The sequence below is a fragment of the Carlito syrichta genome, unplaced genomic scaffold, assembly GCF_000164805.1.
Source record: "Carlito syrichta isolate Samal-C Ts95f unplaced genomic scaffold, Tarsius_syrichta-2.0.1 Scaffold92612, whole genome shotgun sequence".
Taxonomy (NCBI): Eukaryota; Metazoa; Chordata; class Mammalia; order Primates; family Tarsiidae; genus Carlito; species Carlito syrichta.
The window spans coordinates 117,129-133,307 of NW_007036708.1; the positions used below are offsets into that span (position 1 = coordinate 117,129).

General features: G+C 55.0%; 1 protein-coding gene across 7 annotated transcripts in view; it reads left to right on the forward strand.

Annotated features, from left to right (window-relative positions):
• The window catches only part of DYSF (dysferlin), a 233,776-nt gene that overhangs the window by 117,128 nt on the left and 100,469 nt on the right, over positions 1-16,179 (forward strand). For all 7 annotated transcript variants that reach the window (XM_008060561.1, XM_008060554.1, XM_008060576.1 and 4 more), the window contains 6 exons: positions 1,315-1,446; positions 1,529-1,695; positions 3,082-3,196; positions 3,486-3,591; positions 3,855-3,997; positions 6,039-6,212. In XM_008060561.1, coding sequence (XP_008058752.1) covers positions 1,315-1,446; positions 1,529-1,695; positions 3,082-3,196; positions 3,486-3,591; positions 3,855-3,997; positions 6,039-6,212 — 837 coding nt within the window. The remainder of the gene's footprint in view (positions 1-1,314; positions 1,447-1,528; positions 1,696-3,081; positions 3,197-3,485; positions 3,592-3,854; positions 3,998-6,038; positions 6,213-16,179) is intronic.

Here is a 16,179-nt window from a genome sequence, read left to right on the forward strand (position 1 = left end):
GGGGGGGCGGGGGAAGTGGGGGTCAGGCATTCCTGCCATCTCCCTGGGGCTGGTGGTTTGGAGGGGAAGAGGCAGCTAACCACCCGGGGGAGAGGACAGCTGAAGCAAACAGCCGTGAAGAGGCTTCCAGGGGTGTGACACGTGGGACCAGAGGCTTCTCCAGGCTTCACCGAGGATGAACCGAGAGAAGAGGGACTGTGTCTGCAGGGGGATGTGTAAGGAGGTCACTGTCTTGGCACATCTTATGCCCCCTCCTGAGCCTCCGACCGACCTGCCCTGGGCTCTCCCTCCAGAAATCCAGGCCTCCCCCATCAGCTTGGGACCCCTTACCTCAGACTCCCTTTCCTCTTCTGAACTTACCCAAACTCCCTTCTCTCAGCTGACTCCCAGTCCCAGAGGACAAACTCCTCCGAGCTCAGGACCCTAAGCCGAGGTACTTAATGTGCCACCTCCTCTAGGGGACATTGTGTTATTCTAAGAGTGAGGAGCTTCTGCTCCTCAGGCCATGTCTGACCGTTGGTTTCAATCAAATGCTGAAGTAATTGTGGAGAACATATATTTTTTTTATGTTGGGTTGTGGTTATTCCATTTTGGCAGAGCCTCTGAGAGCTTCAGGATAAAAAGCCGTTGAAGACCAGTGAATCGTGGTTAACATGCTGATAAGTGTTTGAAAGAGCAAGGATATTAGATACACTAACCAAAAAAAAAACTGAAAATGAAGAGGGAGGCTTTCATTTCTTCTCCTTCCAGATCTGTATCATTGTATCTCCTTTAGAGACAAGTTCTGGGAGGACACTGTCCAATCTCCTATCCACATATGGCGATTTAAATGGACGTTAATGAAAATAAAAACTAAAACCGCATCTTCTCAGCCACACTAGCAATATCTCAAGTGCTCAGCAGCTACATGGGGGCTAGTGACTACCATATTGATGGCGAGGATAGAAGTCATTTCCTCTGTAGCCGAAAGTTCCACTGGGTAATGCTATTCAGAAGAGAACAGAAATGAAGATGTGGTGGGAGGAGGGGAGAACGAGGGGCCCTGGTCCAGACACGGCCCCTCTCTGCACACAGCTGCTGGGTGGGAGTGCCATCTTCTTCTCCTTTGGTGGGAAGGAATCTGGGCAGGGGGAGAAGGTTTCTTAATCATATACTCCCATGAAATTCTAGTAAGTCCTTGAACAGGGCACACACCTAATGGAGGTGTCGGGGCTGATCTCCCTAGGCCAGGAGGACTCCCCCTCTCCTTAACCCCTAACTGGGGCATCCTGATCCTGAAGGGGACGGTGGGCTTCTGTTCTTCTCTGGTACCAGTATCCGATGGAGAAGGTGCCTGGGGCTCGGATGCCCGTGCAGATACGGGTCAAGCTCTGGTTCGGGCTCTCCGTGGATGAGAAGGAGTTCAACCAGTTTGCTGAGGGAAAGCTCTCCGTCTTTGCTGAAACGGTGAGTGCCCGCCAGCCTGCCCCTGCCTCCCCCCAGAGCTGCCACGCCCCCCACTTACTTCTTGTTCTTCCTGGTTCTCTAGTATGAGAACCAGACCAAGCTGGCCCTGGTCGGGAACTGGGGCACGACAGGCCTCACCTACCCCAAGTTTTCTGACGTCACGGGCAAGATCAAGCTACCCAAGGACAGCTTCCGCCCTTCGGCTGGCTGGGCCTGGGCTGGAGATTGGTTCGTGTGTCCAGAGAAAACGTGAGTCCTGGGCAGAAAGGGCTTGGGGAGGGCTGTCCATCAGTGACTACCCTCTCTGCCCAGCCCTTTCTCTGAAAGGCCTGGGCTCTGTTACTCCCTCTGCCTGTTCTTCACCGGCCATAGGAACTTCCTTCCACTTGAACTCTCCTGGGACTGGGGCTTACCAGTCAGCATTCCTTTCTGGAAGGGCTCGAGCAGTCAGAAAGTCCCTTATTATTATTATTATTATTTTATTGAGTCAGAATCTCACTCTGTCACCCAGGCTGGAGTGCAGTGGCTTGCTCATGGCCACCCCAGGGTTGACCTGCTAGGCTCAGGCAATTCTTCCAAATCAGCCTTCCAAGTAGCTGGAACTATAGGCGTGTGCCATCTCGCCTTGATAATTGTTTGATATATTGTAGAGATGAGGTCTCACCAAGTTGCCCAGGCTGGTCTCAAACCCCTGGGTGCAGGAAATCTTTTTGCCTCGGCCTCCCAAAGTGCTGGGATTACAGGTTTGAGCCACTGCCTTTATTACTAAGCCTCCCTTCGGCTTGGCGTCCATTGGTTGTGGCTCTGTCCTCCAAGACCGGGGACAAGTCCCTTGCCTCTTCTGCATGCTCACACTGCCTGTGTCTGAGGCTGCCCACACATTCCCCTCGGTGGTCCTTTCTCTGTCTCTCAGTTGCTCTCAGATCAACATCAATCTTCTCCATCCATATTGCCATCTCTGCCTCTTTCTCCTCTCTCTTGTCCTGTTTGGTTGACATTCAACAACTATGCTTTTCTTTTTTGTAATTAAAAAAAATGAGGCTGGGAGTGGTAGCTCACACCCATAACCCCAGCACTTTGGGAGGCTGAGGCGGAAGGATTGCTTGATCCCAGGAGTTTGAGACCAGCCCGGGCAACATACTGACATCTTGGTTCTACAAAAAAATTAAAAAATTAGCCAGGCATGGTGGCAGGTGCTTGTAATCCCAGCTACTCAGGACGCTGAGACAGAAGGATCGCCTGAGCCCAAGAGGTCGAGGCAGCAGTGAGCTGTCATCATGCCACCGCACTCCAGCCTGGGGGACAGAGTGATATTCCACACCCAAAAAGAAATTGGACCTGTAATATATGATAAAGCCAAGTAGTCAAATCTTAGGGTACAGCGTGGGTACCTTTGTTTTTCTAAGTTGCAACTACCCATCAGGCTTTTGGTACCATTCTCTTTATCTTGAACGATGTGTTCCTTTGTCTGTGATGGTCTCTTGGTGTTCCTTGTCCTCTTTTTGCTCTCTGCCCTGGTCTCTTTGCTCCCTTCCTTCTCTCTCTTGTTGTGGGTTGGGGTGAGGCCAAGACAGGCAGGGCTGCTTCCCGGAGGTGGTGGGTGGATGGAGGTCTCTGACGGGCCCTCCCCTGCAGCCTGCTTCACGACACAGATGCCGGTCACCTGAGCTTCGTGGAGGAGGTGTTTGAGAACCAGACCCGGCTTCCTGGAGGCCAGTGGATCTACATGAGTGACAACTACACCGATGTGGTAGGGAGCCCTCAGGGGCAGGTGGGGTCTGGACATTTGGTCCTAGGAGGGGTCTGTGGCTCAGAGAAGGCCGGGACATTTTCTCCCCTGCTCCCATCTCTGAGCTCTGGCTTCCAGGGGGACAGTGTGGGATCCAGCGGGGGTAGGACACTGACTCTGGGTCACACAGGTCCCCCGGGCTCTGCCCTTCTGTCTGGGGTTTCCAGGACACACATTGTTAGGCTGCATCTTTTCTGCCTCCCTGCTGGTGTCTATCAGTCTCCTCTCACCTGTCCTGCTTTGTCCTTAGAATGGAGAGAAGGTGCTTCCCAAGGATGACATTGAGTGTCCACTGGGCTGGAGGTGGGAAGATGAAGAATGGTCCACAGACCTCAATCGGGCTGTTGATGAGCAAGGTGGGTAGTGTGTGGGGCCTGGCGAGCCCTCGAGGCGTGCCAGTGGGGACAGCCGAGTGCCAGGGCTTCTTGGCTGTGGGCACTGGTCCTCACGGCGTTATTTCATCGGGGGGAACTTCTTGAAGGCAGCCCCCACTTTGAGCTACAAACCAGGACCAAAGGTCAGTGGCCGCTCAGGAGTCTGTGAGCATGGCCCCTTTGAGAGATGGTCCCAGGAGAGATGGGGACTGCCCGACAGTGAGTGATGAGTGCCCCTTTCCCAGGCTGGGAGTATAGCATCACCATCCCCCCGGACCGGAAGCCGAGGCACTGGGTTCCTGCTGAGAAGATGTACTACACACACCGACGGCGGCGCTGGGTCCGCCTGCGCAGGAGGGACCTCAGCCAGATGGAAGCACTGAAGAAGGTGAGCCAGTGGGTGGTGGGCGGGAGTGAGGCCCCTGGCTGGGGAGGCCCACAGGCACAGGCAGACCTGCATGCACACAGACATGTGCGGGTGTGAGTATGGCATGCCCAGGCACAGGGGACTCACTGGGATGTTCACAGAGCACACACAGATGCCCACACGTCACACAGATCACTCCCACAGATGCCACCCAGAACACACAGAGATCACACCCAGTACACACAGAGATCGTGCACAACATACCACAGATCACACCTAGCACACACAGGTCTCACCCAGAACACACACAGATCACACCTAGCACACACACATCACATACAGAACCATTCATAGATCACACCCACAGATCACACTCAGCATACGCACACCACAGCAAGCACACACAGATCACACCTAGCACACACACAGAGATGCTTACACATCACACCCAGCACACACAGATATGCTCACATATCACACTCAGACAGACACACCCAGATGCCCGTGACTATGCAAGGAGCTCACCTGCAGACCTGGAGGGTGGAACGACGTCCCTGGAGTGTATCTTGGGCTGGCTGTCCTGGAGGCAGAGGCAGAGACCTGGATTTGGCTGCATGTTACCTAGACAGTGCTCTCAGGGATGTGAGTGGCAGGGACAGAAGTCGTCTGTCTTGGCCTGAGCTGTGGCCTGGAGAGGGATGCACCCTTGAGTACCACAGAATCATCCTTACCTGGATTGGGGCTGGGGTTTGTACCTTCCACGGGGCTGCTGTGGCTAGGTGGGGCATGTACCTGCCACCCCAGCGAGGTGGCTCCCTTCAGTCATGGGGATTCCCTGGAGCTGGTGGCTGCTGGGAGCTGGGAGCCACCAACACTCATGGCAGCTGGGGATGGGTGACAGCGAGTGCCCTAGCAGGCGAGGAACCTGGGGTGGGCCCCACTGGCATTCACCAGAGAAGATGTACACAGAGAGTGGGCACACACGTCCATGGTTGGGCACAGATGCCATGGAACACTGATGGGCCCATCCACGTATAAGAACACATGAGCACACGCGCTTACTCCAGAGTCACACGTGCTCAAGTGCTGCATGCCTTAGTGCCCACCTCCCCGGCCCCTCTTGGTCCACAGTCCTCCTTCCCAAGCGCACATTTAAAGTTTGGTTCCAGAATCAGGCCTCTCCCAGCCCAGAAGTGGCCTCTGGCATGACCTGGGTTTCTCCCTGTCTCTTTGGGTGCAGAGAACCCAGAGAGGACTGTCATTGGGTTGGGGAGGGCCAAGGTTTTTGGACAACTAGCTGTTACTGGTGCTGAGAACCAGACAAACTCACTCTCTCCTTGAGGACACCTGGGGGATAGAGGCAAAGCCTGTCCAGGCCTGTGTGCCTCACCTGCTCCCCCACCCCGACCAGCTTCCTTACTGGAAAGGGACGCAATGGCCTCCAGGGTTGGCCCTTGTCACAGTGCTGGTGGCCTAGACCTGAGGTGGTGTCTGAGGACAGTGCCAGGTCACTTTCATGGGAGCTGGATGGGAAGGGCTTTTGGGGATCCCTGCAGGCTGGGGAAGGGTCCCCATGGAGGCAGGGCAGGGGCTCTCTCCACGACTGACCTGGGTCTACTGTCCGCCCAGGGAGAAATTCCCTGTGGTGGGAAATGGGATCTTCCTTTGGCCAGTGAACTGCAGACCCACTTCCATTTTTATAAGCTGAAATGTGAAGAAGAAAAAGGAAATGACAAGAAAACCTTGGATTCATGAAATCCACCCATAATTCAAACAAACAAGCAAGTCAAAAGCCCAGTGTTTTCGTCACTGCTTCAGTCTACTCTCCCTTTCTGGCTCTCCAGTTCTCCCCACAGCTATGAAGCCTCCTCTTTCCTCCTGATTTTCTGACCTGGGCTTCCCATCCCTGCAGAAGCTGCTCAATGGCCCCCTCCCGGGTTTTCCCACCTGAAGCAGGTGGGGAGTCATGGAGTCGTGGAGGGCAGGAAGGCACAGCGAAGCCGAGCCCAGGACTCTCCTGGGTCCTCCCAATGGCCTCTGAGTCTGCCCCTTCTCCCTGCAGCACAGGCAGGAGGAGGCAGAGGGCGAGGGCTGGGAGTATGCCTCTCTCTTTGGCTGGAAGTTCCACCTGGAGTACCGCAAGACAGATGCTTTCCGCCGCCGCCGCTGGCGCCGCCGCATGGAGCCACTGGAGAAGACGGGGCCTGCTGCTGTGTTTGCCCTCGAGGGGGCCCTGGTATGTGGGGTTGCACTGGTCTTGGGTTGGTGGAGGGCATGTTGGTTCCCCAGGACTGTTCCGGGCTGTCGTGGGAGAGGTGCAGGAGCCCCCCAGTTAGGGCTTTGGCAGGAATGTTAGCCGCTCATCCTGGCTTCAGTGCCTGGGAGGATGCTTGTAGGGAAAGTGGGTTCCAGTCTGGGTGCCCTCCTAAATAAAACCGTTCCTTTCTTGTTACTGGAAGACCCGCTGCTTCTTTGAGTAGCTGCCTCTTTGAGGGAGCGGGGGTGGGAGAGATGGCCTCGGCTATCTAATTGGTTGATCTGTGACTGGACCCAAGGGACCCAACTCTTCTCGAAGACGGGCAGAGAGGCTTTGGCCTAGTCCCTGGTAGTAGCCAGAGAGTTCTAGTGATCCCAGAATGTCCTTGGTTGGACATACATCCTCCCAAGGCATTTCCAGAAATTTTAGGGGAGAGATGTGTCTTAGAAACTGAGCCCCAGGATGGCTATCCTGCTCCAGGGTACACTTCTGGTAGCCAGTGGAACTGGGGCTGGTCAAGGTTATCCAGGGTCTGGGTGATGAGCTTACCAAAAGAGATGAGCAGACACTTTCTGGACAGGCTGAATGGGGATATTCAGGGCCAGCATATAGCCTGTTCCCAGCCCTGCTGGTCTGGGGATACCCGGAGGTGGGACTGAGAATCCCTGTATGAGACCTCCCTGAACTCCAGCCAGGACTGTGCACCTCTCATGGGGGATTGGGCTGGTACCTTGGGGAGCGAGTCTTTCCAGCTGCACTAGCTGATGGGATCTGAGGGAGTCCATGTGCAGCCAGCCAGGGGTGTGTGTGTGTGTGTGTGTGTGTGTGTGTGTGTGTGTGTGTGTGTGTGTCTGTGTGCCTCTGTGTGTGTGTTGTATGTGTGTGGCTAGGGTCAGGGTTGGGCACTTACCTGCAGGACAGCCCAGCTTCAAGGGCAGGCTCAGACTCTGACAGGGTGGGAACAGTGAAGGGAGTTGAAGCCAGGAGCGGCCCCCAGGAGGGTCGGCAGGGCAGGGGGGTCCTATCAGTATCAGGCCTTGAAGGTGGGTTGGGCCCATTGGTGGCAGTATAGGAGAGGAAACCCTTTGGGGACCTATGTGGTCAGAGAAGTCTGTCACAGGAAGGCCTGGGCTCTCTGGCTGCTGGCTGGTTCTCAGGCCAGGGCAGGAGCAGGGTAAGATGGAACCGCTGCCCAGGTCAGAGCAGCTGCCATGGGGGAGCCTCCTGGAGCAGGGCTGGGGTTTCATGACTCCCTCTGTTTACAGCTGAAAGGGCAAGGCTTGAGCACTGGGCAAGGTCTGATGATGCTCATGTGGCTCCAGCGGAAGGTGGGGTGGAAAGACCTTGGAAGGCCTCATTTGAGGCCAGGTCTCAGAGGGCCAGGCAGGTACCCTATGTAACCAGGATCTGTTTCCATCAGACAGAAATTCAACTCAAATGTGCTAGAGAGAAAAAGGGAGTTTATGGGCTCACATTGCTGGGAAGAGCCAAGATGTGAATCAGGCATTAGGCCTGGCAGGAAATAGAGGTTCACATAGTGTCCCCAGGACTCACTCCTCTGTCTTGGCCTTGTCTCATGCTGGCTCTCTCTGTGTGGTGCAAATATGGTGCCAGTGACGAAAGGCTGACATCATTCCTACAGCCAGCAAGGTCCTGCAAGATAAAATAGCACAGCCCCTCTGGCAGCACGCTCTGTTTTCCTCACAGCTGGAGACCCCAGAGTGCTGCTTTCTCAATAATGCCAGTAAAAGGCTTGTGCGTGACCAAATGGGCTCTGCCTGGTGCTGTGCCCAAGCCAGCCCCTGCACCTGGGCTGAGGGATGGAGTGTTCTGATTGGCCGTCATGGGCCATACCCCTTGTCTGTGATTGACAGCATCACCAGGTTGATGAGAGGAGCTTTTGGAAGACGAAAAAACAAACAGTGCTGGGCAAAGAGCTCCAGAGGGTGACCAGAGGACTGTATTCAATGAGCAGCAGGGAGCCAGCGTGGGTTGTTGAAAAGAGGAGTGCTCTGGTCAGAGCTGGGCTGTTGGACCATCAATCAAGTAACTGTGGAGGATGGCTGGGAGGGAGAACCTCCCATCAGGAGGCCTTGGGGGTCTCGGGTGAAGATCCAGGAGGAGGTGACCACCTGGGGTGGGGGTGGGTGTGGGCTAGGGTGGAGGAAGGTGAAGCAGGGAGGCTTGGCCAAGGAAAGGTCAGAGGTGGACAGTGGGGCTGCTGCCGTCGCCAGGTCGTGGGGCGGGCGGGGCGGGCCGCGATGAGTTCACGCTTGGCCCCGGCCAGGCTGACACACGGGGAAGTGCTGTGTGGAGAAGGCAGAGCTGGCGGCTGCCTGCCAGGCGGCCCAGGCTGGGAGGCCAGGGCGTGGGGCGGAGGGGCCCGGCGTGGGGAAGAGGTGCCACCACCCAGATGAAGCGTGGATGGGTCCTGGGACTGGCTGGGGTCTGGAGGAGGGTGAGCACGGCTGGGGTCTGCCACCAAGCTTTCATGGCTCGGCAGCTGGGAGAATGAGAGGTTTTCCCCAGAAATAGAGACACCAAGTGCTTTATTCTTTATGTGGGAGAAACTGTCAGGAGGGATCACAGAGTCACAACTGTGGGAAGGTGATGGGTTGTAATTCACATGTGATTTGCCTGTGACATGTGGAAGAAACCCATGCAGAGAAGCCCTCAGGGTCCTGAAAGAACTTGACTGATAGAGAGAAGCAAGGGAGATAGTGGTTTGAGAGGTTGAATCCTGCAAACCTGGAGATGGAAGACCACTGGGTTTTGGAAAGAAAGTTGTTAGGTGGGTTCAGCATTTGGCCAGGGCCACAGGCCACATGACAATAATTGTCTGGAGGACTCTGTACCCAAGGGAACTAAACCCCCATCAGCCCCAACACACATTCACCCACACACGCTCACACATGCTCTCACACGCTCTCACACATACACACTCTTATGCACTCTCACACACTCACATACAATTACACACTCACACATGCTCATGCACTCTCACACACTCACACTATCAAACACTCACACATACACTCCCGCACTTGTACACATACCGCTCACACACTCACACTCACACGTACTCACGCACACTCTCTCTGACACACTTTCACACTCACTCACACTCCCCTTCCATGGCCACATTTACATGCTTCCTGCCAGGACCAGCATGGTCTGGGCTCCCACCTCCAAGCCCACTGTCCTAGTCCTGGGATGTTCTGATGCCCTAGTGAGGCACTGGGGCAAAAGTCCACCCTGTATCCTGGGCTTTCTGGGCGCCAGGACCCAGCTTCTGTCCTGAGTGCTGGTCTTTGCCTGTCGGTCCCTGATGCCTGTTGGGTCACTGGTGAAAGCTTAGTGGCTTGGGCGAGGCCTCTGCAGGGCTCAGGTGTGGTTCCAATTCTGCCTGCTCTGTTCACTTGCAGTGAACAGGTTACTCATGCCACTAGCGACTTGGTTATCTCACTTGTGAAAGTAACTGCAGCGCAGGGTCACTGTAAGGAGTAACAACAAAGAAGCGCTTCTCGGACTTAAGGAACATAGGAGTCGTTCGACGGTCTTGTTGAAATGCAGACTCTTAACTAACCGAGTCTAACAAGCCCCCAAGGGATGCTGTGCTGCTGGTCCAAGGACCCTCCTCCAGTCGCAAGGATGTGATGTACACAGTACGTCATGAAAATGAGGGAGGGGGTCCTATTGCTCCCCCTGCTTGAGTGCTTTTCTGAGAGAGGCAGGGTGTATCCATACCTGGCTGGAGGTGTGTGGCCAGGGTCCTGGAGAGGGAGGCAGGGCCAGATGACACGTTCTCCCTGCATCAGGGTGGGAGAAAAGTGATCTTGACTTCTAACGATCCCCCGATCAGATGGAGGACGCCTGGTCCATGGGTAACTCCCGTGTGGTTAGGAAGAGTGGTGTTCACACGTGAGTGCAGATAAACTCAACAGAGCCTGCATCTTGAAGCGATGCAGGGCAGAATAAGAATCATTCCAGAGAGACAGTGCCTCATGAGGGGAGGCTTCCTGGAGGGGGATCTTGGGAGGCAGAGCTTGAAGGGGCCAGGGAAGGGTTGTGGGCAGTAGCCAGGTAGCTTTCCTGGTAATCTGACGACTTTGGACGGGGCCTGTGGCGCCCCCTTGCCTCCTACCACCCCTCCCCTGGCCCACACGTCCACCAGCGAGCTGGGCCTTGCTTGCCAGCTCCCCTCTGGAAGACGTCTCGCTGGAAGGCAGGCCCTGTCTGCTCATTAGCACGGGCCGCCTTTCCCTGAAACCTTCTGCAGGGGCCAAGCCTGGCTCCTTCCACGGAGCGGGAGGCCCTGGCTCCGTCTGCTAATCGTCTGCTGTCTCCATCCCGAGCATTATTTTATTTTCGTATTATTCTTTTTCCAGCTCATATCCTGGCATTTCCAAAGACACCGGGTTTCATAATCTTCCTGGCGTTCCCAGGGAGCTGGGAAGCGGAGCACAAAGCCGCTATTATAGCGCGTTCCATCCAGCCTGCCTTTCCACCCCACACCCCTTGCTGCCGCCGCAGCCACCACTGCCGGCTCCCACCCAGTCACCCCCTCCCGACGCCACCGGCCTCTCTGGGAACTCTGGTGACGGCCGTCGGGATGAGCTCACAGAATCCATCCAGTCGCCCTTACCCTGGGCCTGCCCTCCTCGGTCAAGGGTTTTTCTAAGCCCTGCCCCTGCGGGTTTCGGGAAGGGATCCCTGAGATGCCTGGGCCTGGCAGAGAGGGGCAGGACAGAGATGTTGGCAACATGTGCTCAGAGCCTTGGAGATTTTTAGAGCTGGAAGGAGCCCTGATGTTCTATAGGTGTGTTCGAACTGCCTTGGGAGCTGCAGAAGTATGTTGCGGCTGGATGCAAAGTTGTGCGTCTGTGTGTGTGTGTGCGTGCACATGTGCATGCATGATCTGTGTGCATGTGTACAATGTGCCTGTGTGTGTGTGTGTGTCTGTGATGGGTAAATTCTGGTGTAAGGTCCACGGTTTTATCCAACTCTCTAGGGGATCCGGGATCTCAAAGAACATAAGAATTACTAAAATCTATTTTTCCATGGGCCAAAAATGCGGCCAAAAGTCTTATCTGCATCATCTCATAGTGACCCCAGAAGGCTGGATTCTATTATCAGCCCCATTTTACAGTTGGAGAGACTGAGGCTCTGGAACCACACTATCCCATACAGTAACCACTAGCCACATGTGGCTATTTAAATTTCCAGTTAAAGTAATCAGAATAAGAAAAGTCAGTTCCTCAGTCAGACCAGCCACATTCCAAGTACTCAGTAACCACACCTGGCCAGTGACTGGCCATCACATTGGACAGTGCCGCCATTGCAGGGATTTCTACTGGACAACGCTGCTATGGACCAACTCTCTGAGTTCTTTGTGTCACCCCGGACAAAACGGGCCTGAGAAGGTGTTTGTCCCACAGTGCGGCATGAGTCAGTCCTGGAACCAAGATCAGGGCAGTGGCTCTTGTACCCTCTCTTCTGCTCCTCTCCCCCGCTTCTGTGAGGGCGTAGTGTCTCTTCCCTCTCCTGGAGGTCCTTTGGGGTGGAGTCCTAGGGAGTGGGATTGGATGTGGCAGGTTGCTGGGCATTTGACTAGGGCTCTGGGCCCTGGGCGTCCCCCTCCTCCCCTGATCGCAGGCAGCTTGGCCGCCTCAGGGCAGTTGGGCAGTGAGAGAGAAGCCGGCACTCACCCCCACCCTGAGAAGCCTACGGTTGGCTGGTGGAGGTCTGAGTCCGGACCGAAATAGGGAAAGCCGGAAGTGTGGGGAGTCGGAAGTGTGGGGAAAGGCCTCAGGAAGCAGCTGGTGCCAGAGAGGCATCATCGGGATTTGAGCTGGCTGAAAACGAGGTCTGAGGTGGGTGGTGAGGAAAGTACTGTTGAAGGAAGCCATGCTGTGGGCTGGGCACCCAGGGTACCCAGAGCTGGCACTTTGAGCAAGGGCAGCTCCTGGGTGGTGTGAGGCATTGGCCTCCTCAGCCACCCACGCCTGTGGCTGGGGCCAGGACTGGGCTGTCGGAAGGCGACTTCGTGTGTCCCTAGACTGTGTTTCTTGGCTATTCAAAATGCGCACCTGTTCTGTACCTGGCATTGTGCTAGCAGGGGTGGCTTGAGGGCTGGTTCCCCTCTCAAGCAGAGGCCGCCAGCTCCCTCACATAGAAGGACAAGTTGGGTAATTCACCTGGGCCTATCTCACTCAGGATTGGGGTTCTGCAGTCTGGTGGGTCTGAGTGTGTGTCCATGGACTGCAAACAAAATACCAGCATGGATGCATGGCTGCTGAGGAGCATGTGATAGTCGGTGGGAGGTGTTGGGTACTCGTCATGTGTGTCATTGTACATGCATGAGGCTTCATCTGCCATCGCGAGGGGGACCTTATAATTTATGAACCGATCTGGGACACTATGAATAATCATGCTGGAAAGACAGGCCTAAGTAGGACCATTCCAGGCAAACTGAACTGTGTGTTGTCCTGACTACCAAGGCACTCTGGAATGGGATAAACCCTGCTTGAGAGTTCTTTGCAACGTCCACATGTGGAGACACGGGAACCCTAGCAGGACAGACACACATGCATACAGACTCGCGGCAGCCCACACGTGGCATCGTGGATTCTCCAGGTTTCCTGATTCCACTCCCAGCTCCCCAGGGGCTGGCCGGTAGTTTTGCAAGGAGTTTAGCAGCTGCTTCCAAGCCCTGGCTCCAGTTGTAAATTAAATGGGGTTGCACCCTTGCCTGCGATTCCACTTAAGGTTGCAATCAGCCCTGATTTGGAAAGGCGCCTGTGTGTTCCTGTGTTCCATTCGCTCTTTTAAAGGGTTCTCCTCCTTAGGCCTGGGCAACTGGTCTGTATGGGGTTTCCCTGTGGGCTGAGGTGGGGGCAGCTAGGGCAGTGAAGTGGGCCCTGGCTCTCCACGGCCCTGACCTGGCACTCAGCCCTCTGCAGCTTCAGAGCCCTGCTCAGGTGCTCCAAGCTCTGCTGGGGAATTGAGAGTCTGGAAAGAGCCCCGAGTGTGGGCAGGGAGATCCCAGCTTCTGCCAGCTAATTGGCTGTGTCGTCCCAGGGAAGACGTTAACTTCCCTGGATCTCAGTTTTCTCACTTATCAGTTGGGAATGCCAACAACAGAGCAAAAATTATTCTCTCCCCTTATGGGGCAGGAGTCAGCAAACCCTCTAGCCAAATTTGGCCCTCGGCCTGTTTTTGTCAGTAAGGCTTTATTGTCACACAGTCAGTGCTCATCCACCTCTGTGTTGCCTGTGCCATTACTTAGCTGCTGGCGTTCGGCTAGTGTGCTACAACAGCAGCTGAATGGTTGTAACAGAGACTATATGACTCACAAAGGCCAAAATCTTGTCACCCGGCCCTCTCCAGACGAGATCTGTCAACCTGTGTTCTAGGCCACACAGCCATGGGTCGGCCATTGCCTTCTGCCCTGTCTCGTATTAGCTCATTTAAGCCTTCCAGCGATCCTAGGAGGTAGGTTCATTAGTACTCCCATTTTACAGCTAAGCAACTTGAGGCTCAGAGAGGACAAGTCATATTTGCTTAGCTGTGTGTCCTCCCATGAGTATTGTGAAAAATCTTACAGATCAGGGTCGAGTTGTGCAGGGTTTATAGTAGTTACCCTACATTGTCATCATTGATGTTTGCTATCCCTGCAAAGCCAACTGTGAAGAGGGAAGATAGTAAAGACCTGGAAGATCACCCTAGGGCTGCACTGGTCAACATTTAAAACCAGGACTCTGGAAAAAAGCGAAACAGAACCATCCCTAGCCCCGGTGGGCAGCATTTGCTTATTTCCAAGCCCCTGCCATGGCCAATTTCAATCTAGCAATGTGGTGCCCCTGAATACAGAGTCCAGAGGAGAGGGCACTAGTGTCTAGTATTTCTATCCCATGGGTATACATGACACAGAAGCAGCCTCGGAGGCAGAGATAATAATAAAAGGTAATAAAAGACTGGAATGAGTTTGAGTGTTTACCCCCTTGGCTTCCTAATATGATTTCTTTAGTTGTAAATTTATGTGACTTAATTTCTACTAATGGTTGTGTTTGACAACTGGCTTGCACAATTCCTGAAAGCGTCATCTGCTCTCTGAGCTCTGTGAGTCAGCTCCAGCACCTGTTACTCTCAGGAGTCTTGGATACTGTTTTCATAGGTGAAGAGACGAACTGGTCCCCAGCAACGGTGTCCTTTCCCACAGCCCTGTCACATGTGTTCTCTGGGCCTATCCTGTATAGGAAGTGAGTCCTCACTGTGAAGCGAGGAGGGCAGCTGGCCCCAAGCTTTTCCACACCCATCTGCCTGACTCTATGGCCTCTCTGGTGGCCTCCTTCCTGGCCACCATGGGGATGGCGGCTGTGGGACGCTGTCCCCTGCCTGCTCAGCCCCCAGGAGCCACACAGCTCAGCCTATGCCGTGTTGCTGTGTTTACCTCTGGTCTGTCCCTTCTGTCTTCCTCCTGCCTCTGCTTCCTGAATCAGACCTGTAGGCCCTGTTTAGGGCAAGGAACTATTGCAAAGGGAGGGTCTGTACATGTGGCAAAAAACCTGTGGCGCAGAAGGGAATCTCAGACATGCTGGTGGTCTTTATCTGGGTCTTTCTTTTTTTGAGACAAGTTCTTGCTTTGTTGCCTAGGCTTGGCTTCCCAAAGTGCTGGGATTACAGGCATGAACCATTGCGTTCTGGCTTAATCTGGGTCTTGATCCTATGTAGGTGGGTTGAGGAGTCCCCCTTCATAGGCTGTGTGTTTCCCCAGATCCTGCCACCACCTCTTCCTGGCTCAGTCCTTGGGTGTCACCCCTCGGCGGACTGCAGTGGGCTTGGCTGCTGTCTCTGGGGTCCCTGGGGGAGCCCCACGGCTCTCATGCTCCCATGTTCAGGCTCCTCTGGGGAGCCGTGGCTCCAGCTGGGCAGCAGCGGGTTGGAGGCCACCCAGGCCCAGGACCAGCAGCAGGATCCCTTACACAGCTCGCCCCAAGACAGAGTGCATGGCCACAGACCGCGTGGCTGTCAGCCCCAGCCTGGGAGTCGCGTCGGCATGAGCTATCGAGGCAGGAATGTAATTGTGGGAAACCCAATGCCCCGGGCCTGGCCCTGGGGCTGGGCAAGAGTGTGTGTGTGAGTGGGGGTGAGGAGTGGGTGGGCAGAAACCAGCATGCCAGCCTCTCTGCAGCCTGGCTCTGTGCAGGGCTCAGAGAAGGAGCAGAGGGAAACCAGCACTGCCTTTCCTGGCCTTGCCTGGCTAGCCGAGCCTTTCCTCTAAGCATCAGCATGCTGCTGCTGCTCTCCTGGTTCCAGGAGGGCCTTCCTGGATGACCTTCGGAGGGCTCACTCCATTCCATTTCACCCCACAGATGGCCACTTTCTGGGGTGTAAGTGAATCCATACTAATCCCTCTTTCCAGAGTAGTGAAAGACCTGGAGCCTCCTGAGGGTGGGAAACACTGTCTGGTACACCTTTTCCTGTCCCTTTCCCTGGGACCTTAGGCCCAGGCACTGCACATGTGGCTTAGGGCAAGGGAATGCTGGTTATCCATTTCATGGGATAAATCTTCACTGGATGCCTGCTACAAGCCAGATGCTGGCCTGGGTGCAGGGGATGAAGGTGTGTGCATGCATTGCCTGTATACATGGAGGATGGATGCAGGAGAAGCTAGCCGAGGTTGGGAAGGGGCTGGTGGTGAAGGCTGGCAGTCAAGGAGCGACGATGGAGCTGAAAGAAGAGTTTAAGTTAGTTCAGTTCAAAGGGCATTCCAGATAGAGGACACCCTGTGCAAAGGCCCTGTGGCAGATGAAAGATGATGGATTCAAGAAATTTAAAGAGGGCTTGGTGGCTCAGCCTGTAATCCCACGCCTTTGGGAGGCTGAGGTGAGTGGATTGCCTGAACCCGTGGGTTCGAGACCCGCCTGGGCAACTTGGCGAGACC